The sequence below is a fragment of the Cheilinus undulatus genome, linkage group 13 (assembly GCF_018320785.1).
Source record: "Cheilinus undulatus linkage group 13, ASM1832078v1, whole genome shotgun sequence".
Taxonomy (NCBI): Eukaryota; Metazoa; Chordata; class Actinopteri; order Labriformes; family Labridae; genus Cheilinus; species Cheilinus undulatus.
In genome coordinates, this window is record NC_054877.1 from 37,915,494 (window position 1) to 37,939,979 (window position 24,486).

General features: G+C 37.5%; 2 protein-coding genes and 1 non-coding gene across 3 annotated transcripts; 1 reads left to right on the top strand and 2 right to left on the bottom strand.

Moving 5' to 3' along the window:
- Nucleotides 1-631: 631 nt before the first annotated feature.
- On the bottom strand, nt 632-14,505 carry LOC121520655 (interleukin-5 receptor subunit alpha-like). Its single transcript, XM_041804213.1, has 11 exons — nt 14,422-14,505; nt 12,601-12,653; nt 12,076-12,149; nt 5,560-5,615; nt 5,310-5,470; nt 5,048-5,223; nt 4,684-4,817; nt 4,261-4,405; nt 4,025-4,127; nt 1,347-1,428; nt 632-1,267 (listed from the first exon to the last, which is right to left on the bottom strand). Exons 3-11 carry the CDS (start codon nt 12,140-12,142, stop codon nt 1,184-1,186), a joined length of 1,008 nt encoding a protein of 335 aa, XP_041660147.1. The 5' UTR covers nt 12,143-12,149; nt 12,601-12,653; nt 14,422-14,505; the 3' UTR covers nt 632-1,183.
- Nucleotides 13,868-13,939, bottom strand: trnae-cuc. The gene has a single exon. It is a non-coding gene; the product is annotated as a tRNA-Glu (tRNA).
- On the top strand, nt 14,473-23,335 carry LOC121520654 (caspase-8-like). Its single transcript, XM_041804212.1, has 6 exons — nt 14,473-14,603; nt 17,439-17,785; nt 17,902-17,936; nt 19,819-19,924; nt 20,007-20,553; nt 22,407-23,335. Exons 2-6 carry the CDS (start codon nt 17,446-17,448, stop codon nt 22,552-22,554), a joined length of 1,176 nt encoding a protein of 391 aa, XP_041660146.1. The 5' UTR covers nt 14,473-14,603; nt 17,439-17,445; the 3' UTR covers nt 22,555-23,335.
- Nucleotides 23,336-24,486: the final 1,151 nt, after the last annotated feature.

Below are 24,486 nucleotides of genomic sequence, written 5' to 3' on the forward strand. Positions count from 1 at the left end.
CTGTTATTTGGTTCCTTCTATGGTGCCATAGAAACAGGCAAAGTGCAAAAATCCAAGATGGCAGCGTCCTTGGAGGGGACCCTCCCTATGTATGAATAAAAGGCTTATTCTGAGTTAATTTAAAACATAAATTTAAAAAATTTGTTATCAGATGTCAACACTTATTTAGATCAATCTACTTATAAATGTTGTTTCATTTTAACCAAGCTTGTTTTGCTAAATGCTAATAGGCTAAATATTACACACTGCACCTTTAAGTAGTTTCCTTTAATTGGGCTCACCTGGCAAACTAATTATCACAGGTGTCTGAGGTTGATTTCAGTGATCCACAGAGCCCTGAGACACAATACCATCCATAACTTTAAATGAAAAACAAAAAATTAAATGTTTATGACACTAAAATCCAATTCAGCATTTTAATGGTTTTAATAGATTGCTTTTGAGATTTATCTTGTTAATTCTATGACTAAATAAAGCCTTCAGCAATCATAGGGAAGTAAAATGTTTACTTATTTATTTGTTTATTTATTTTCAACACATGTTGACTTGGGCGGTTTAAGATTTTTCAAACTTTGAAAGTATACCTTGACAAGAAAAAGGTTAGGAAACACTGACTTAATCTACTGTTTAGTTCAGATACTTCCAAAACAGTCAGGAAATGAACATTTTTGTTTATTTTGAAACTCTAAAAAACTTTAGAAATGTACAAACATGTATAATAATACTTGTATTTACTCCAACAGTCCCAAAAATGTTACAGCCACCTCCCCGAAGTGTGCACATTTTCTTTGGTCTTTAAAGACACGTTAAAATTATGAATGTTGCTATTTTTTAGATGTGGAATGTTACCTGGAAATGCAGTCCTTCTATCACATCAGTACCATGCACAGTGTGTGTTTTTATTTATAATTTAGTCTTAGCAGAGAAAAATCCTCTCATATAATCCAGGAAGTATCTGTTATCATCTTGTTTTACCTTGCACAATAAAAAAATAATTTATGTTAGCATCACAGGACAATCAAATACACAAGAGACATAAAACTATTGCTTTCACACAAGTGCACAACATAACGTGGCACTGTGCAGACGTTTTACATTCCTACGCCAGTTTCCAGATGGATAGTCTGAATAGAAAATGGGCCCAACATTGTAAGGTTAGACACGATATCAGGTTTGGTCATTGTTACAAGTTGTCAGGGGTTTGCCCTGCGTCCTCCACCTCTGTGATCTCCTCCACGGGTTCAGCTGACAGGGCAGACTGAAAGACCTACAAACACAACATTTTAACACATTGTAAGTAAGTGTTTGTGGTCTCTTCATGTGCTGTTTTTGGGGGTTGTACTTACATTGAATGTGTCGCTTTTTTCAAGGAAACCTTTGTACTTCTGCGGGGGCCGAGGAATCGGAGGAAACAGGACCTCATACACTCTGAAACACAGACACGGTGGGCCTTCAACCAGAACGTTAGCACATTTTCAACATTCATGTTTTCAAATTTTAAAAAATGAAATGGCTAAAAGAAAAATGTTTTTGTGCTTCTTTTTTATCTATTTCCCTTGTGTCACCCTGTGTGTCTATTTTAAAACTCACAGCGGGGAGGTTTTTGTTTTCACTAAAAGGAAGTTCAGGGTGGATGCTTTTGTGGCGGGTTGTAAGAAAAAAAAAACACACCAACACATCTGTCACTTCTCCTTTATGCAGTTTTTGCACATAACTGTCATCAGGACGACTTTTAACAGCACATTATTCCCCACTCTCGTCCCAGTCTATCCACTGTCCAATCATGTTTCCTAAAAAGTTGAGACGTTGTGTAAAATCTAAATTAATAACATAATTTAATATTTTAAAACATCTGAATCCCTTATTTAAGTGAAAATAGCATAAAAACACATATCAAATGGTGAAGTTAAGAAATACAGTGCTTAACAAATTTATTAGACCACCTGTCATATTTGTCTCAAAGATCATCCAGCATCATGAAGTGCTTTAATGCGGACTCTTTCATTTTCAGTGAGCTCTCCACGTTTCACCATTTTGAACAGAAATGAGGAATTTCAAACTGAATTCATCCAAATTTGAGCCGGCTAACTGGGCTTCTCTGAGAAGTCAGAAATGAATCAAGCATAACATTCAACCCCTAAAACTCATTTTTCTCTTCAGGAATGCAAATAAATAACTATAATTTGACATATTAATCAAGAAATATTATGATGTGATATGCTTTACTATTTTTCCAGTTTTTTTGTAAATCAGTCAATTTGAAAATTCACGGATAACAATAATAATTAGATTTTAGCATTAAAATATCATTTGGGTTAAAGAGCTTCTACATATTGGTGTATTAACCATTGCAGAAACATAAAAAATGATTTTGGTAATCACCAATGCTGTTAATTTAGGGCAGCTGTGGCATAAACCTTACTATGGTTAGGGTTAGGGTGGTCTAATATATTTTTGTTAGGTACTGTACATCTTCCTTAAAAGTTAGAACAGGTCTCAATTGCCAGACCCTGACATTTTATCAAACAGTAACCTCTGGTGTTGAAAATTTTGCCAAAATAGGGATGCACAAAGCCGCAGTTGCTCATGTGTTCACTTGAGGCAGGCTGCTAAAGCATCAGAGATCACATACACACCCCATTTTTTTTTTTTTTTTTTTACTTCCTTGGCTGACCAAGACTTAGTTTGAGACAGTGTTCCCAATATGGCTATGGCCACTGATTGGCTTCAAAAGGCAACTTAAGTAAACAAACCAAGTCTGTGTAATATACATGCACAATCCCAGTTCCAAAAAAGTTGGGGCAATTTGTGAAATGTATAATAAAAACAGAATGCAGGATTTGAAAAGCTCCTAAACCCACATTTTTTAACAATAGAACATAAACAACACATTCAGTGTTGAAACAGACACTTTAACATTTCATGAAAAGCATGAGCTCATTTTGACTTTGATTTTAGCAATGTCATCTCAAAAAAGTAGGGACAGGGCCATTTTTACCATTATGTAGCATCCCCTATCCTTCTAACAACAGTCTGTAAACGGCTGGGAAGTGAGGAGACCAGCTGCTGGAGTTTTGGGAGATGAATGCTGTCCCATTCTTGTCTGATGTAAGGTTCTAGCTGCTAACAGTCATGGGTTTAATGTCAGATTATTCCTTTTAAGTTGTGCCAAATATTTTCTGTCAGTGAAAGGTCTGGACTGTAAGCAGGCCGGTCCAGCACCTGGACTCTTCTTCTGTGAAGCCATGCTGCTTATGATTGATGCACAGATCCTGGACAGATTTATCTCCAAGGTCTTTACTTTGTCATGAATTTTCTTAGAAAGTGCAGCGCTTCCTGCTTAAAGCACAGCAAGAAATAGGATAGCCTTTTCAGAAAGATATTTCTATTTCCCCTTTTACAAATTTATTTGCTTCTTGGAAGTGATTACAACTATCTTTATCAACCTTAACACGGGAGCGAACAAGCTTCAATCCTGTCTCCTCCATCAGCTGTGAGCTGATGTGCAGCGATGGAGAAGGAGACAGTCACTGCGTGCGTCTCTCTGTATTTCCAGGAGCTATATTGCTCCTCCCCAGCAGCATGTCTCTCTATTAGTCAGCTGTGTACTTGTCCTGTTTCTCTCTCTATCTGCCCCTTGGTCAGCGTCGGGCAGGGGTGGGGACTTGCCAACCAGGGTGATCTTCACTGAACAAAGCTTTTTGAACCAAACAATCAACCAACCAAATGGAAGCTGTCAACCCTACTGTTGTCCGTCACATATCATTCTGCTATGCTAACCACAGCTTTAGTTGTAACAGTGTGTTTACTACAAAAAAACTGGTGGCGGTGTTGCAAAAGTCCATTCTGTGGTGAAAATTCTACCAGTAGCTGTATCAGTAATGGTTTACTGACCACCACCAAAACATAATGAGTGTAAATATTATCAAAGTATGAATGTATTCAGTTTCAGATGCAGCCAGAGTCTATCTGTGTGGGATTTACTACTGAGAAGAAAGTTAGTGAAGTCACACGGAAACCTTACCTCTGATGACGCAACAACAGCAGAACAGCAAGGAGGATCATGGGTAGTCCAAGTGAAATAAAGATGATGACAAGAAGGTTGAGTTTGTCTGTTCGTTCCACAGCTACAAATAAACAAAACTATGCTGTCACTGAAGGTGTTGAATGTGTTTGTAACAAACAGATATACCAGTGTATTCAGACATGCTTGAAGGAGAAACACCAGCATTTTAGATGTCTTAAACAAACTGCACTCACTGACTATATGACTCCAGTCACTCCACTGAGAGTTTTCTGCACATCCATCTGACAGTCTGGTCCTCATCCTCACCCTGTAGGTGTGGCTGGGGTCTGCATTCGGCTCCATGTGGGACAGCTTGCCAGTAAAGTTTCTGGGTCTTTCCTGTTCATAAAAGATTTAACCTGTCTTTATTGATAGGACGGCTGAAGAGGTTTGAAGTTTGTTAAGGTGAGAATGGAAGAAACGTGCATTAAAAGAGCCAAGGCCCAGAGAGTATAGTGGCAGTAAGGATTTCCCAAGTTCGTCTCATTTTGTTCACCAGAATTATTTTCATAAAAAGTCCTTGCAGGATTGAAAAAAGAGCAGGTCAAACCCATTACAGGGATAGAAATGTCCTAAAAGTGGTCAGGAGTTCATGTGAAAAAAGGGTTCAACTGTACCTGGTCACCAATGTCCAGCTGGTACTGGAAGCAATGGAGACTGGGGTTGGTCCAACTCTTAGGATTACTCCATGCCACCTGAAGACCTCCATCATTGATGAACGCGGTGATATTGTGTGGTGGAGACAGGACCTCTGAAACACAAATAACCAGCAGTTTTTCAGGAGGACATACTCAAATCTAAGCCAGTTAGACCAGTCCATTGACCAAGATCCAGGACTGCATTCTTCCTCTTTTCTCCTACTTTGATCACAACAAAAACACAGAGGACTGCCTATTCCATAATCCAAAGGCACCGACAGATTTTATATTTTTATCTTTTTCATACACTAAAACACTGAAAGAGTGTGTGCTGCAGTTTTACCTAGCATCCACATGTCATATTTGTAGAAATAGACAGTCCTCTTGTCATTCAGGGTTATGTTAAATTTGAAGATAACATATAAATGCTCATGTGGAAACACAGGCACAGACAGGGATCCGACTCTCTTCTCAGACAAATGGTTTAAAGAGGGATCTTCTGTATTGTTGTCACAAATCCTGCAAGAAAAGCAGAAAAACATCTTACATACATTATGTACTCATAAATACTCAACAGAGCCTCAACATGTCATTTTAATAAGTACCTCAGATCTACAGAGAGCTGAGCGTCTTCCTGTAAAGTGGAGAACGACCAGGAACAGTTGAGTAGATTTGTTGGGTAGAGAAAACAAGGGAAGTTTCTTTCATCCACCACAGCCCCCATCGTGAAGTTAGGATTTTGCACTGAAGGACCATCTACTATCAGCTGAAAGAGGTTCACACATTAAGAGCACAATAAAGGAAATCCAAAACTAAAAATCACTCTTAGAGTTTGAAAAATGCATTTTTACTCACGTCGCCAGATTCCAGACTCTCATCCTGACACAGATCTGTGTGCTCGGCCTCTGTCCCTGTCAAAAGAGAACACAGGTCTACAGCTGAAGCTTGGTTGAAGTCAGCTTTACTTGCAGCAGTGTTTGGATACATCTTTGACAATAAAGCTTTGCAAGCTACAATTTCACTATGAGAAGGTAAAATTACAGCAAAGTCCCACACAGTGGCAACATTTTCTATCTTCAATGGGATTTTGGCATTCCCAGGCCTGATGGGATACATAATCCCTCCTGTGAGTTCTGGGTGTACCGCATGTCTCGTCCCAGTTGGTTGTGCCCAGTAGACCTCCGCAGGGAGTTTAATATAGCTTGGGAAGATGTGTGAAGAAACCAACAGTTGACAAGTAAAAGTGAGAACAAATGCTTATTGAAATGTGGTGCAAATTAATCTACACAGATTTTGATTTTTTTATGGCATACGCATCCAGGACATATTTCTCTACCAAGAGCAGAAAGGTTGCTGAATGCAACAGAAGAAGAAAACTGAGGTATTCAATTCAGGAGATACTTTTAATAGGTTGTCTTCCATCTTATTTGTTCACAGCTATGTTCAAAAACCATGTTCCTGCAGACCAAGGAACATGATATGATGATGTATGATGCATCGTTTACGATTAATTTTGTGATACAGCTTTATTTGGGTACAGATAAAGTTGCACATGGGTCATTCTACCAAACTGGTGCAATCCATAACCAAACCAAATGTGTAAAATTGGTTAATTCTTGCATATTTAGCTATGATCTCACAACCCATTGTAGTTTTTATATGTATGATGTCCTACTAATCCCTAATACAATGATTAATATAATTTGGCTTATTTGACAAAAAAAACCCTCTTTAATGTCAAAGTGAAAACAAATTTCTACAAAGGAATGTCAATTAAACAAAAATATGTAAGTAATTGTATAAATATTCATCCCTTTTTGAGTGACTGACCTCATTCAACATACAGTAGGTCTAGCCAACTGGTACTAGTAGTCTAGTAGTAGGAATGCAGTGAATCTGTCTTAAGTAATTGTAGTATAAAGACACCTATTCACTGGTTCATGTGTATTCCTGGCTGCCATTACTTCATGAGGGCAAAAGAACACTCCAAGCAACTCAGGGGAAAGGTTATTGAAAAGTGTAAGTCAGGGGATGGATACAAAAATTCCCTAAGCCAATGATAATCTCCTAGAGTTCAGTTAAATCCATCATCAAAATGTAAGGAATATGGCACATGCGTAAATCTACCTAGATTAGATCGTCCTCACACACTGAATGACCATGCAAGAAGGAGACTTGCAAGAGAGGCCACCAAGACACCTATGACTTCCCTGATGAGGGATGAGTTAAAAGCTTCAGCAGCTGAATGGAGGCTCTGATCCTCATCCCATTTGTTTCCTACTTAACAGAAAAACCGCCCCAGTGCCTACTGGGGGTCTTTGGCTGAAGAAGCCAACAGAATCACATCATGACTGCACCAACTGCACCATGAGATCCTGTTGAAAACCACAAACAGGATCTGTAATAAGGGAAAACCCTAGTGGAGGCAGACACCCACCAGGGACCAGTCTGCATTTGTGACACAGCTCTCACTTTGTACTAAAGTCAAATTTTAAAAACTTCCCCTTTAAATAGATAGTTGGGTATACATTGCATGCTGTTGTGTCAGCAAGGCAAGTATCAGTCAATACCAATGTTCAACTGAAGACTGTGCCTGAACGTACCTGTTGTTGAACTCTGTGTGCCCAAGCTGGGTTTATAAAAAGAGCAAACTCCAGTGTTGAAAAAAAAAAGCAAATGAAGAAGTGCAGAAACACGCAGTCCCTCAGGCATCTGCTTGAAGCAGCAGAGTTCACACACATACCCTATGTAAGAATACAGCAGAAATACACATGTTTACAGTCTGGTGCCTAAATAGATTTAGATCTATAAAGCTCATGTCTTTATTGTCACACAGTAAGGATGAATTCCTTTATAACTATCTGTTTTTGTTTTATAATGGAGCATTATTCATAAGTAGACCTGTGACCAGACTGACATGCTGTCATGGTTTAACTGTTGGTCTGGAGACTTAAGACCCTCCTCTGCTCCTTCACTTAGCCTGGTATTGGTTGACTGAAAGTTAAGGTTGAGACGGAGTTCCTGATATGGCTGCTGCCATGGATGGGCTTCAAAAATGTATCAGAAACTTAACCAGTGATGTCACTAAGACCTTGTCCATATATATTTTCAGTCACAGCCCCCAGCATTAGGGATGGGAACCGAGAACCGGTTCTCAACGGGAACCGGTACCAACTGGCTCGATCCATCAACATCATTTACATTTTATCTTAACAATTCCCTTATCGATGCCTCATTCCTGTGTGCCATAAAATACAGGTCTCCCATCTGGCAGTCAGCAAACAAGAACAGAGAAGTTGAGGACATAGACAAACACTTACAGGACTATACAGTATCTCTGCAAGGTGTTTAATAAAGACATTGAACAAGCACTTGACGACATGCACGCATACGCACACCAAGTGGAGAGCGCACCTCTGCAGCACTTCATCTAACCCTTTATCAAAATGCTTCAAGTCTAAAATAAAACAGGTTTATAAGGAGAAGTTTGCAGGAGCGGGAGAAGTGAATTATTTAAGTAAAACAGGTTAAATCAGTGCAGGGGATCAAATGAAGTTTCTCTTTTTTCTCTTTCAATTACACAGACGTGCGTTCTTTTTCCTCCCTCCCCTCCACTCCTCCCAGAGGTAAGATGAGTTGTGATAATCCAAATCTAATATCACAGATTCTGGAAATGTGAAGTAATGTTCAGTGTGCTTTTAAACAGATAAAGATTTGACTTTATTATCATTTTATGTCCACATTGTGCTTCAATGGCGAGCTCCATCCTGCTGAGTGTTTACTTTACAGCAACCTTATAAAAAGTTACAGAATAGGCCTACTCAAGCACATCAAATGACCAACAAGCAGTGAATAATTTAATCTAAATTTCACATTAAACTGGTAAAGATAAGTTTAAAGGAGTTCTGTCATCACTTTTAAAGTGTCATACACAGGCAGTGGTGCTGTGGGTGGAAAAATACAAATATTCTCGAGGAATTGCTTACTAATGTGTGCTCATCACACAGCCCCAACCATATTACCAGACATTTCTAGTAAACTGTCATAAACACAGACTAAAGTGGTAAAAAGTGTTGCTTCATTTCCCCAAAAATGACGCACACACAGCAATGTGAACTGTCTGGCAAACAGTGATGACTAATGCATGACATGCATCTTTTTGCCCAAGAACTGTTAATTTTGCACAAGAGTTCAGTTTATTCTGATACCTCCGGAGATCTAGGATCCAGAGACTAGTTTTATTTTTATTTTAAGGGTTTAATCTTTAAAGAAAATGAGTGGTACTGTATTCTAATTCCAAGTTCACAGATTAAAGATCCAGAGAGCAGTTTGTTTTAACTGAGACATATCCAACAAAAAAGAGATTTTGGGGGTATTTTAGGATGTTTTCCTCCCAAATACTTGATGTTCAACATGTTTAGCAATCCAAAAAAAAATTCACAGGAAGGAATCGATAAGGGAATTGATAAAGAATCGATAAGATCAATCAATAAGAAGAATCAATAACGGCATCGATATCGATAAAATCTTATCAATTCCCATCCCTACCCAACATGCATCCAGCATGGCTAAATCTGTGGAATAAGTGCTAGGTACTGAATGTAAAGTACTGTAACACTGCAGGATTGATTTCAGAGTAAAAGCCTGATCTGTTTTTACTACAAAGAGATCACATGCACTTTTTACAGTGTTTTGCTCTATTATTTCTCCGAACAGTTATTTCGAGAATGAACTAAAGGGAAAGTAAACTTTGGGCAGTTTTTAACCTTTGTGAATTATGAAACTGAACTGGTTCATTTTAGTCTGTGTGAACTAAACTTTGAGCTAGTTCTTTTAGGTGTGAACTTGCTTGACACTGTTGGTCAATCTCTATAGTTTGAACCTGTTTGTAAAATAAATAAATGATCTATTTGACACAGTTCTTGTGATGCAAACTGATAACAAATGTAAAACAAAAATGCCCCATTATAGAAAGGGGTTTCCAACAGCTCTTAAATAAATCTAGATTCATTTGGAAAAATGATCCCTCTCCTCAGTTCAAAATACATGAAAGCCTCCTTGGAGTTTGAAGAAGCACCTTCAGGACTGTCAGACTGTGAGAAATAAGATTCTCTGGTCTGATGAAACCAAAACTCTCCTGCCCACTTCCATCCCAACAGTGAAGCGTGGTGGTGGCAGCATCATGCTGTGGGGTTGTTTTCAGCAGCAGGGACTGGGAGACTGGTCAGAGCAGAGGGAAAGCTGAATGGAGCAATGTAGAGATAACCTCTGTGAAAACCTGTCCCCCAGCACTCAGGACCGCAGACTGGACTGAAGGTTTATCTTCCAACATGATAATTACTCAGCCAAGACAACACAGGGGTGGCTTAAGGACGACTCTGAATGTTCTAGAGTGGCCCAGTCAGAGACCTGACGTAAACCTCACTGAACATCTCTGCAGAGACCTGAAAAAAGCAGTCCACCGACGGTCCCCATCCAACATGACTGAGCTTGAGAGGATTTGTAAAAAAAAGAAAATCCCCTAATCCAGGTATGCACAGCTTGTTTTGTCCTATTCAAAAAGACTCAAGGCTGAAATTGCTGCCAAAGGTGCTTCAACTAACTACGAAGGAGAAGGCCTGAATAACTGGTTCAATGTCATATTTTTTATTATTATTATTTCAAATAAATTTGAAAAATTCTAAAATTCTGTTTTCACTTGTCATTATGGGATACTGAGTGTAGATTAATGAGAGAAGATTTTGGAATTTAAATAATGGTAGCATGAGGATGCTAATAAAACATTACAAAAATGAAAAAAATTCAAGGTGGCCTGAATACTTTCTGAAAGCACTGTAAATTAAATGCCATTTCTTGTGATGAATATGTCATTGAATTGTCTGTTTTCACTTTCATTTTGAGCAGCACAATATCCAATTTAGGATGGTTTAAGTTTTTCTAAATGTTGAAGTCCAGTGCACAACTGTTTTGGCAGATTATTTTTATTTGGACATCACAGACCTCTCACTTCTTCTCTCACTCTTGCGTGTCTTCTGTGTTTGCACACAGTCCTGCAGCCCCATGAGGATAAATGGGGCGTTTTTCTGTGCTAATCAAGGAGAACCATGCATAAGCTGCCAGCTTACAAATACATAGCTTTCATTGGTTTAAGTACACAGGAGTGCACAGTTCAGCAGTTTAAGAGACTTTTTCAAGCCTTAGCCAAAAATTACAAGCATATTCCTGAAAATTGTTAAGAAAACCCCCTTAAAATGTTTTATTATATTAAAAAAAAATTATATAAACACATTCACCAAAATTCCATTAAAGTGATGGGAAAAGATCCAATCAAATTCCCTGAAACTTCCATGAAAATGCTTCAATGTTTCAAAGCCCCCAAACAAAAATATCCCCAAAATTTACAAATAAATTTCCCAACTTTCGATGAAAAATTCAAAGAAAATTACCAAAAAATTTCAAATCCAGTCAGTGGCTCATTCACCACATGTCATTCCCCATTCTCTCATCCCTGTTTCCAATTCTATCCACTGTCCTAGCTCCCTCTGATAAAGGCAAAAACTTCCCCAAACAATATAAAACTTGAAACAAAAAGAAAAATAATAATTTCAATCGATTTCCAGTGAAACCCTTTAAAATATATATGCAGAGTCCCACATTTTTCACAAAAATACTTCAAATATACAAAAGTTTGGAGAGAAAATTTGTGAAAATTTCACAGTAAATTCTCACAACATTTCAAGCAAATTACCTAAACTTGAATGGACATTCTGGGCAGTTGTTTTCAAAAATTCTTAGAGCAAAAAATACTATGTTGTAGAAAAGCAACAATGTAATGTCCTCAAATGTGTATGCAGGGTATTAGGAGGTTAATCATGATCAGCTTTGAGGTACAGACAGTTTAGTAATTCAAATGTATTCTAAATATTCTGACTCATGGGTTTACTAGTCTGGAAACAATATTTAACAATGTTTAACATTTCCCCCCAAAAAATTCAGGAAATTATTTAAACTTAAAACAAAGTTATAAAATAAATGTGAGTGTTGTAAACAGTATGAGCCTGCAGGTGAACTATAAGTTTATTTTTACGTGGTTCAATCCTGACCCTCATAGAAGAACTTTGATGACCTCCAGGCGGATGCACTGTGATTGCCAAGAGGAAGATCTATCAAAGCTGTGCACACATTCTCCTCTCCTATTTCTATTCTATCAGCGTTTTTAAAGTAATCTGGGTGGGATATGAAGCTTTTTCCTTGAATGCTGCACGAAAAGGGGAATCAAACTGTACCAAACACCCATGTAAAACATGATGAACAAATCAAGCACAGTGCTTTAATGTTACACACCCACAAATCAGACAGAAAGTCACCTACCAGTTTGTGAGGATGGCAAACTCAGCAAACCAATCCAAAGTACTGGAAGGATTGGAAACAGCTCCATAGCCAGCCTGAAAGTCCCACATGAACAGACACACACAAACATAAACACTCACTGAGGCATATCAGAGCAGATATGACCTTCCACACTCAGTAATTTCCTCAGTGTTCACTTCCCTTATTGAATGCCCACATGGGGACATCTGCTATGACACTTCAATGGGCATAAAACGAAAAATAAACTTGCTTCAAGTTAGGGTTAATTCTTCATTTGTTTGTATTGTGAGTTTAGACATTACGATTATTCAAAAAGTCTTTATATTTACAACAAGAAAGATGGAAAAAAAGACAGAAAAAGATTTATCAGTACTTAGTTTTGTTTGAACTCTGAGCTACACAACTGTAATTCTTGAAATTACAGTTGCTACCCAAGACGTAAGCTTTCCTATGACTGAACCCCACAATTAAACCCCATAGTATCAAATAAAACAACATGAAATAGTATAAACATGAAGCTCTTACTTCCTGCTGTCCCTCCACTCTGTTGCTCACTGGCAGAAGACTTCGACACTTTTCTGGAGAAAGAAGAAGCACCACGTCATGTACTGTACAGAGCTTCAGGAAACAATGCCTTTCTTCCTCTTCCTTTATTTACAAAGTTTCTCTCTCACACATAAATGAAGATAGACATAAAGATTTTGGACTGTGTTTACAGTCTACAGCTACAGCAGAGGAAATGTTTCAATGAAAAGCACATCTGGGTAAAGGTTATTTATTCACTTATTTATTATGTAGATTTCAGCTTTTTGAAGTTACAAAATCAGTACCTTTCTCTAGATTAAAGTGAAATATCTTCAAATATTTCTAGTAAAGATGGACACCTTTAAACCACCTCAAAACCACCTAATAATCTCCATGTGCACATACTGTACCTATATAACTGTATACATCTCTCTAACCCCAGCCAAAAAAGTGAGGACATTTGTGTTTGGTAGATTATTTCTTTGTTCTTTGTTGTCTAGGCAATAAGTCTTATACTAAAGTTGGAAAGCCGGTTTATTTCCACTTTAAATGGTGCCACGTTTGTAAAGAACATGTATTTGTGGGATGAGCAGCAGAGCTGAGTATGTGGGCTGCAACCAAGAAAACTTTGCTAAATCTTCTCTGCCAGTGCCAAACAGCCTATTCTGCAAATAAACTGTAATCTTATTCTGTAAATAGAGTGCATAAAAACCCTTTGTGGACTGGTGTTTTGTGATATTCTAATATTTTGAAAGTGTGGATTTTATTTTTGAGAGCTGTAAGCTGTAATCATATTGAAACAAAAAAGGTGGGAAACATTTCACTTTGTAAAAGATGAATCTAGAATATATGGAAGCTTCCCAATCACAGTTAAGAAAAAAAATGTTTTTGCAACTGTATATTGCTGTGAGTGAGCAAGCTTATGAGCAGTGAATTAATCATGAAATAAATTGTAAGTAAATTGTTAAGTAACAGTGAAAATGAGAACTAAAATAAACAGTGCTGATATATGGTCTAATAATGAAAGATAATTCTAATGGCTATAAAATGAAAGGGAGGGGGGTTAGAATGTTGATCGGGCAGGTAAAGTCCTGTAGGTGTTGCTTTAGATTCACAGATTCACATACAATAGCCTATTGATCATAGAAATCTAAATTAAAAACATTGGTTGTTAGGCTACTCCCGCAACGAGTCTCTACTATGAATCACGTAGATAAGCTGTTAAACAAACTAAAGTCGAATTAACAATACATCGGCAAAAATCACGTTCCCTGACCGGGAATCGAACCCGGGCCGCGGCGGTGAGAGCGCCGAATCCTAACCACTAGACCACCAGGGAGGCCTATTGAACCAAACAATTATTGTGTGAATATATATCTACTAATACCTTGTGTTTGAAATTTTTTTCAATTTTAGATCTTTTATATGGTGTTCTGTCTAAACGACGCGTTTGTCTTTTGCGCCTTAAACACCGAACCACCTCCAAGTAAGTCCATACCTTACTCGTTGCTTTGCTTTGTTGGCATTTTTTTATTTCAACAGCTCTCTCTCTCCTCTCAATATAACGCTCATCATACGCCTGACCATGCGGCTTGAGGTAAGAAGACACATTTGTAAGTTGGTGTTGCAGAATTATTTTATCGTCGCCACTTTTCAACACCCAATATATTCTTTCCCACTAGGTGGTGTAAAGGTACCAGTCTTCCGCACTACCATTGTCTCTCATAGCCGACAGTAGTTCTTTTTTTATACATTAAAAAGACTCGTACATGACTTACCAGATTGGGTGTGTCAATGGGTCATTGAATACCCAATATTTACCTTAAATACTGCAGTACAAAGAGGCAAAATCTCCCCATGAGTCCAGCAATGGCCGTCTCAATCTTCCATCGCCTTCATACTATCCTCGACATTTGAAAACGAAAGCAGCCAGCCACGCGGGACACAAAAGGAGGGTTTCAGTTTACCGAAACACAACCTGGAGGGGAAAACTTCCTCACTCAGTAAGTTAGCAAGGCTTTTTAAAAATGTGTGTTTGTGTTGCTGTCCTGTCTACTGGTGCGGTTGCTTTCTTACAGTGTTTTATGCTATTATCGTTTAATAAGGCTGAGTATTCATGTTTGTGTACGTTAGTTTGCACGCGCTGATGTAAAAGTGGCAGAGATTAGCTCGGGTTACCAGTTGAAGCACAACCTTACAGCCGACAGGTTGTACTTTAATAGTTAGTTGTAAGTTTGTCAACTATATCTTAAAGCCATGGCCTCCTCTTGTAATGTATGTAAGGGCATGGGCGTCAGAATCGTGAAAAAATGAGTGGGACAGTTTCATGGGGGTCTTCACCAAGGAACTCTTTTCAGAGTAAATACCGGGTATACAATCCATATTTATTTTGGTTAATGGATTTATGGTTCAGCAGAAGTAATTAAAAGTAAGGATTATTCAATTTTTGGTATATTGATGGTTTTCTTTCCTTTAAAAAATATTGCAGAAATATCTGTCAATTTTGTTTTAAAGTCAAGCATTTAGAAGACAAACTTCACTTTTCCGTGTTTAAAAATTTGTACATTTTCCAGAACCAAAACTTTGAATTTTTGAGATAATAAACTGGAAAATAGCCTGTTTTACAGAAGATGATGCAGTTTGCCTAGCAAGTACTGGGACTTACAAGCCAGGTTAGTCCCACGGAGATCAGGCTAAATACTAGGGATGCACCGATCCTGGTATCGGGTATCGGCCGATCCAGCCCCTCACAGCTGGATCAGGTATCGGTGGGAAATGGCCGATCCGTGGTGCTGATCCAGGCAACCAGCTCTAAGCCTTTTATACAAGGTTGTTTGCACTATTTTCTCACAGAATTGCCACTTTGTTTACAGTATGTGGTTAACAACACGTGTGTAATACAGTTTTGTACTGGAATGTTACCTCTGATGCACTTTGTTTTTTGCTGCATTACCAGTCTACAGGGTATAAAAGTTTACAATTGAATAGTAATTTCTGTAAATTCTGAAGTGTTGTTTTTACCAAACTGCTGGTAAATATTTAAACACTTTATAGTTTAAATAAATGTCAACTTCAGTAATCTAAATGTACTCATTTTTTTGCCTTTTACCCAAAACAATTACCACTCTTATCTTACAGTAGGGCATGCAGGTTATTCTTTTAACACTGGTATCGGGTCAGTATCGGTATTGGTCGATACCCAAAGCCCAGGTATCGGAATTGGTATTGGGACCAGAAAAGGTGGATCGGTGCATCCCTACTAAATACAGGTTAAATGAAATTAAGATACGGAAATACCTGTGATTTTTGCTGACATTATCTATCATCTGAATTAAGAAGAGTTATTTCTGTAAACTGGGGCTATCCAATCACTGTCTATTTAGCTTGGTTTCTGTTAAATGTAAGACTTAATGTCATAAACATATGACTTTATTAACTTGAAGTTTTCAAGTTTACAACGTTAAAATTTCCAACGTTTTTAAACTTACAGAATTTGTGTCTTTTCTCCTAAATTATAGACACTTTAAGAAAACTTACACATTCTTTTTTCTTTTCTTGTTAATTTATGACTTAATAATCTCCAGTAAGTTTTTCTCAAATATTTCAAGGTTTTTTCCTCAAAAATTAAATGTGCAGTACATAAATTTTGCCACCAAGGAGCTCTCAACAAAACAATAACAGCAGCTGGTTGAAAGGCTAAAACTAAAACTGGGTTTCTATTTCAGAATCAAATCTCACCTTTAACATGTCTGTGCTGGACTGTGGTGATGTTCTATACATGCATGCTTCATATCAGAGTTTACATGCTCAGAGAACTGCTGACTAAAGGTTCTGAAACATCAAAAAATATATATTTATATTACATGCTCTAGACATGGAGCTCTGAGGTTCATCACTGACTTTAAATCCCTCACTCATCACTGTTTGTTGTAATGTGTCTGATGGTATTTGTCTATTCGTGGACTAAAACACTGGTGTATTTTTTATCTACAAGGCCACTTGCTTTGTCATAGACAAAAAAGATGACCAAACAATAAGCAAAGGTTTCATTTTCTTTTCTATATCACTAAAAAAGCCTTTATTGATAATTGTTTAATTAAACATGGAATAATTCTACTCTAACACCAGCAGTTTATGTAAACCTAGTAGTTGTAGTAGTAGTATAAAGGATGTGATTTTGGGCACAGTTAAGGAGGGTCAACATGAACAATTTAAAAAGTGGGTGAGACTTGTCCCACTTGTGTATAATGGCTCTGATGCCCATGTGTAAGGGTAGTATTCAGTAAGCTGTCCCTTATCAGGCAAGATGAAAGGCGCAGATGCCATAATCTGTTTTTTCCATTCCTCCGTGTGACAGAGAAAGAGGCTGTAATGTGGTTCATGTGGTTGTTTGAGATAAAATCTTGTTCTTGGTTATCTCTGGTTTTACTTGTCGTGCTGTATCATAGTCATAAACTTGTCCTTTTCAGTGTTTTAACAAAGTTTTTCACAGGTTTTATAAATAGTTAAAAGGCTTTGACAACGTTCCTGTTGCTGTTGGTTTCTAGTTTATTATATAAATTAGACTGATGTTTTGATAGTGCATTATTAATGTTGATTAACAAACATTTTCACAGGAACCACTTCAGATGTTTCTTAGCAAACTGACACCCTTCAAACATCAGATTATTTTAATATATTGCATTAAATAGTGTACATTTTATGATAGTAGCTAGTTAGCAGTTTATCAGAGAATAAAGCAACCTCATACAGTATGTCAGGCTTGAAAGTTTGACTGCATTTTTGGTAGCAAAGTTATTCTTCTTGCCTCTAATGCTGCTATTGTATCCCTGTCTCAGCTTCGTCATGTCAGCCCTCGACAAAGTGAGATGTAATAAAACAGTAATTCAGTCCACTTTGTGTGGAGATCACAGGCTGATCCTCAACAAGGTTCATGAGAAGGGCCTGATCACTAAACGCGAGTACAACAACCTGAAGAGCATCAACAAAGAAGACGTAGAAGGACACGTTGTGGAGCTGGTGGATAAGATCATGAATAAAGGAGAGGACAGCTGCCGGGCCTTTCTGCACCTGCTGCAAACTGATGAAGACATTAAAATGACGTATCCTGAGCTGAAGAGCATACAGCTGAACATTGCCAGCCCCTTACCTCTACCCATCCAAGTTTCTTCACGTGATGACAAAGGTATGCTAACGTAGTTCTGATTGTGTCATTTATTCTGCATTTTAAGCCTTTTGCATGTCCACTTGTCTCTGTTTTATCTTAGGAGGTGTAATTCTGTTTCATTCTGATCTCCACAGATGTCCTGTCACCAGACAGAAAGAGGCCAAAGCAGGTGAGGGTTTCACTTCATTTGAAGTCATTTCACTTCAGCTTTATAATGCCTTTAAAACTCAATCAGAGGACAGGTTTTCCTGTCAAAACCAGGCTGTTAATATTAACGCGTTAACGCTCATGATAAAGCTGGAAACCTTTACATGTTAAAAAAAAGTAATAATAATCATATGACTAAGTTGACCATAACTAGTCCTGTTGTCCTCCAGCATGGATGTTTATGTGTCTGGGGGTAAAAAGGTGAAAGTGGTGAGTGAGGAGAGAGATCCAGGTCTGCTTAACGGTAAATTTAAATTCAAAAAGCTGCTGATTGGAAGCTTAGATAAAAGTAATGTCTAAAAGTCACACAGTTGTGTGTTAGCAAAGAATAACACAGGATCAGACTGTGGTCTCCAAGCTACCCTGGCAGAGTCCAGCAGACCTGGATTTGTCCACAAAACGACAATAACTAAGCAAACTAATGGCATCGCTAAATGTGTCACCAAAAACTGCAGACCATCAAGACAGCCAGTTTATATTCACTTTGCAGCAGAGGTTGTTTTGTACTTTATGTGTTCCTCTGCTGGCTAAATTAGCAGTTTATGGGTATTATTACTCAGAGAATTAAGATATTGTAATTTACAAACCATTACAACTAAGCTGAGATGTTAAAGTTCAAAACTATAGTTTACCACATGTGTTCGTCTTTATCTCAAATCAAAATGCAAGTTAATTATTTTGAGAAGCAACCAGATCTCTATGGTTGGGCTTGTCTGATGCAGACCTCTATGATGGGATGACCTCGACTATGGGGCAGGAAGTGACGTGCTAACCCTTGGGTTTTCCTAAGTTTGTGGTGTTATTTTTATTTTTCATCCCCCTTCAGCTTACCCCAACCCTAACCTTTAGGGTGCCTAACCCTAACTCTCTTTGGGTTTTCCTTAGTTTGTGATGTGTTATTTTTATTTCTATCCCCATTTGCCTTACCCTAACCTTAAACTTTAGGGTTTAGGTGCCTAACCCTAACTCTCTTTGGGGTTTCCTAAGTTTGTGGTGTTATTTTTATTTTTATCCCCATTTGCCTTACCCTAACCCCAGCCTTTAGGGTTCAGGTGCCTAACCCTAATTCTTTTTGGGTTCTCCTTAGTTTGTACTGTGTTATTTTTATTTTCATCCCCCTTTGCCTTACCCTAACCTGAACCATTAGGGTTCTGGTGCCTAACCCTAACCCTCTTTGTTTTTTTCTTGGCGTGTTAAATGAAAATGTATTCCCCTTAGTGAATTTGTATTCATAACATTCTGCTGTTGTAAAAACAGCCACTTACCGTAACCTTTGGAAAATGTATGTCTTTCAGTATGCCATTCTGGTTCTGGCTTGGGTAATATACAGACCTTTGGACCGCCTGGTCGAGGTCGCCCCATTGTAGCAGATGAGCCCAAAATATCCCACCATAGAGGTCTGCAGTCAGATCCCGTTGAGTATTTTAAAATGTATGATTAAACTTGTGTTATCACATCATATTTATCTGATCTATCTAACTTAATCATTTTTTAATCAATTACCAGCTATAATTATATTATCCTGTTTGAGGTGTAATTGCTGACATTTTTAGTCTCTAAATTGCTTTTATAATCAGGAATAGCATCTTGTGTCTGTGCAAAGTTCCAGTCTGACAGACAGGACTGGAAGTCGCATCGACATTTCACACAAAGTATCATGGGGGTTAGGAATAAGATGGATACACAAAAAATGTGTGACACCCGTAGTATTATAGCATATAATCTTAGCTTTGTAAAACTGCCGTCATGTAAAAAATGTAAACTAGGAGGAGCTTTTTCTTGAGTTAAAGCCCTTGCCTTTAAGTAAAAATGTTTTTTTAAAGTTTCTTCATTGTTGGTTTTAGGATGATCAGTATCAGTTGAACAGCCAACCCACTGGTCTCTGTGTCATAATCAACAATGAGAATTTCATGGATGGTGATGTGAGAAGGGGAACCAACAATGATGCTGGTATGTGACACATTGGATAGGCTTGAAAGTTTTCTGTTTCTGTAGTTCAAGTCTAACATGTTTTTAATTGATTTATCTTTAGAAAGTCTTGCAGAGGTGTTCAGCTGGCTGGGCTTCAGAGTGCTGATGTGCAAAGACCAAACCAAGGACCAGATGGATCAGACTCTGACATGCTTAGCCTCTCTGAGTGATCTCAGTCAACTGCATCAGCTGGACATTAAAGAGTGGTCTAATAGTGGTTTTACTGATCTTCAGGGATCTCCTGAGCATGGAGATGCCTTCATCTGCTGCCTTCTGAGTCATGGCAGAAAAGGTGTAGTCTTGGGTATCGACCGAGAGTCCCTCTCTATTAAACAAATAACTAGAACCTTCAAGGCCACTGACCAATCAGCTCTTACTGGGAAGCCTAAAGTGTTCCTGATCCAGGCCTGTCAGGGAGGACTGACACAGAGAGGAGTGTTACTAAGAGATCTGGAGGCTGATGACTCTCAGTCTCTGTACATCCCTGAGGAAGCCGATTTTCTAGTCGCCATCGCCACTGTTGAAGATCATGCTGCATTGAGGCATACGATAGATGGAGGCTGGTTCATTCAGTCTTTGTGTGAGCAGCTGAAGGAGGGCTGTGTCAGGTAATGTACAAAATAAATATTAATTCATGTACAAATTTGGTGGCCATTGCCTCTACAGCCACTAGTGTTGCTGTGATGTTTACTACCTTTTTTAAGGTTGAGAGTCACATAAATGTCTAGTGTCTGTCAAGTCCTCAGTTAAGACTTGTTGATTTATCAGCAACTATAGATAAAATGAAAGGCAAAAACCCTGAAGGATCTCTGGCCGTACCGTGCTATGTAGAAGTATTTGTCCCCCTCCAGATTTTTATTTTTATTTTTTTGCATATTTTTCACACTTAGATACTTTTCTGATCATTGATCAAATTTTGATGTTAGACAAAGATAACCTAAGTAAACCCAAAATGCTGGTTTTAAAAGCTGATTTATTTTTATGGGCAAAGCCATGCAAACCTACCTGGCCCAGCGTAAGAAAGTAATTGCCGCCTAAACTTAGTCATTGGTTGTGCCACTCTCGGGGCAACAACTGCAAGCAGGCGTTAAGATACCTGGGAATGAGTCTTTCACATTGCTGTGGAGGAATTTTGGCCTACTTCTTCATGCAGAATTATTTTAATTAAGCCACATTTGGGGATTTTTGAGCATGAATGGCCTGTTAAAGACCATGCCATAACATGTAAATTGGATTTCAGTCCAGACCTTGGCCACTCTAAAACTTTCATGTTATTATTATTATTTTTTTTTTTTCAAGCCATTTAGAGGTGGACTTGTTGGTGTGTTTCGGCTCATTGCACTGCTGCATAGCCCGAGGCATTCTCCTTTAGGATTTTTACAGCAAGTCCTTCAGTTCCTGAACCATCACATTTCAACTACCATGTTTGACTGTTGGTATGTTCTTTTTATGAAATGCTGTTAGTTTTACACCAGATGTAACGGGGGTGCAAAACATACAAAAAGATCAACTTTGTCTTACCAGTCCACTGAATATTTCTCCAAAAGTCTTGGGATCATCAAGATGTTTCTTGGCAGATGTGAGATGAGCTTTTGTGTTGTTTTTGGTCAGCAGTGGTTTTGGCCTTGGAACTCTGGCATGGATGCCATATTTCCCAGTCTCGTTCTTATCGTTGAATCATGAACACTGACCATAACTGAGTCAAGTGAGGCCTGCAGGTCTTTAGATGTGTCTCTGAGTTCTTCTTTGAATTTCTGGATGAATCGTTGATGCGCTATTGGAGTAATTTTTGGTAGACCGGCCACAGTTCAGCACTGTTCCAAGTTTTCTTCATTGGTGGATAATGGCTGTAGATGTGGGTTGCTGGAGCCCCAAAGCCTTAGAAATTGATTTGTAACCTTTTCCAGACTGATAGATGTCAGTGACTTTGTTTCTCATCTGTTCTTGATTTTTTTAGATCATGGCATGATTATGTGTTGGCTTTTGAGCCCACTTTTTAGCCTACTTCATTTTGTCAGACAGGTTGTGGTTTTTTTATTCAAAAGGTCTGGCAGTAATCAATCAAGAGTGTAACCAGTGAAACTGAACTCGGCTTTCAAAAAATGTGGTTGATCATAGTTTACTTATGATTGAACACGGGGTGAATATGATTCAGGGGGAGTTTAGTGTACTACTTTCCATGTAACAGTAATATGTTGTTGTGGGTTTAATGTTAATGCTAGTTTTTGTCTAATGTTAGCTCGTGGGCTGTCAACTATGTTGTAACTTGAAGTAGAGTCAAATGTCAATCTGGATTTTAGTTCAGTTACATTTTCTGATGCTGACCAGTCAAGGAAAAGTAAAAGTTTTTGTAAAATGTTTGACTTTAAGCTTGGAAAAATGATGTGAGTTTTCTGACCTGATGATGACATGAAAGGGAAATGACTTCTAGTACCAATTTTTTTGTATTTGTGTATCTCAGGGGTGAAGACATCACCACTATCCTCCACCATGTGAATGATGAAGTGGGGCAGAGAGAAGGTTCCGTTCAACCTGGCAAAATAAAGCAGATGCCTGAAGTCAGATTCACCCTGAGGAAGAGACTTGTGTTGTCACCACATCACAACTGAAATGTGAACGTTTCATCCTTAACGCCATCAGGATATGTGATTAACTCAGAGATCAAATGTCTCTCAAGATTCTTTTATTTTCTTTTATCCAAAATTATCACTTTAAACCATACAGTTTTGTCTTATTTGAGATTTCATATTGGTATTTTACTTAGGTGGAGGTTTTTCCTTGAATGTACAGCCTTTTTTTACAATCCTCAATATTTTATTTTTTAAAAACACAGAATCATTGTCTATGATATTGTACCAGATTCATGTAACAGAATATTTTTTTCTTGTAATGGTGAGTAACAATTGTTACATGAACTTCTGTAAACTTTAATAGAATATTGTTGACATTTGTATGACACATAAGTAGCCACTACAGGACAGCAGGCTTGTTTTGTCCTTGACTGCCCTGTGAATTAAAGTAGTGCTTTAAGTGGATTTCACTTTTAGTCACAATTTTTGTTCCACAATCATGAAAACAATTTAATGGTGATAAAACAATTACTGTGCCACATGCCATGTTTTTCTCATTTTATCCTCAGCTTTAGTCATGTGGTAAATGTTTCAGTGTTTGTTGAGATTTTTATTTTGGCCATGAAAGTAATTCATTTTGTTTGTTTATTGTTACTCTACTTAATTTTTTCACATCTTTATGTATTTTCGTTTGTTTCTTGTTTTTTAAAGTATGAAGAGTATTTAAGCTCATAAATGCACCCAATGTACTGTAGGTGTTGTAAAATCAATGAGTAATCATGTTTAATAATGGTGATCTCATTAAAGTGTCCAAAAGTGAGTTGAAAGCATTGTTTAAATAATTTTAATCTTAACTAAATAACTTCCATACTTTCATATAGATAATTAAACAGAGGTGGAAGAATTGCAAGACTGTCATACTCAAGTAAAAGTTTTGCTACTTTGGTTTAGTCTACAAAAGTAAAAGTATGGGTCAATAATTCTACTCAAGTAAAGAGTACATCATTCAAACATCACTCAAAATACTAAGTAGCAACGTTTGATATCCAACAGATTTGTACAATAAAATATGATCTGTCCTTAATGTGAAGGAACAAAAAACAAAAAAAGAATATAAATCTCCAGCCAGGTTGTTTATAATGACTTGTTTTTAATTAAAATGCAGCAACTGTTTTTGGGATGTAATGGGGATTCAAGAAGTACACAAAAAAAAGGCTCAAAGTATTTTGAGGTAATTTGAGCAAATATAATTATTTTCCACCCCTGTAAATAAAAAAGAACTAGGCTACAACTTTGTGATAACTACTGTTCAGAATTTTTGCTTCAACTCAACAGTGAAAACACATTCACATCATTTCTTAATGGCTGATCGCATCAATTTAATGCAAGTAAATACTACATTTATTTATAAAGCACATTTAAAATAACATATTTTGACCAAGGTGCTGTAAAGGCAAAGACAAGAAGTGGGATAAAAGAGCACGCACAAAAAAGAAACAGAAAAATGTCATGAAAATGAGGTAAAACAGTGAGGAAATTTGAGAACAATTAAGAGCAAAGATAAAACCATAAAATATAACGATAAAAGATAAGATAAAGATAACCCAGATAAAATACAAAATGATGTTTTTTTTAAGTATTAAAAAAAATGATTTCATTTATTGAGGGAAGAAGTCATCCAAACCTATTTTGACCCAGTCTTCTCTGCAGAATCATTTTATTCAGCCACATTAGAGTTTGTTTTTTATTATTATTAGCATGAACTGCTTGTTTAAGGTCATGCCACAGCATCTCGATCAGATTTAAGTCTGGACTTTGACCAGAACCTTTGTCTCTTCCTCTTTTTTAAAAACAGGGTTATGATAGTTTCTGATTTTTCATTGGTTCATTTTTTTGTTGCCTTTTGTTTTAAATTTTAGTTTAGTTTTGAAAATGTATTTCCGGCTAGTTTGTTAGTTTATTTTTTTATTT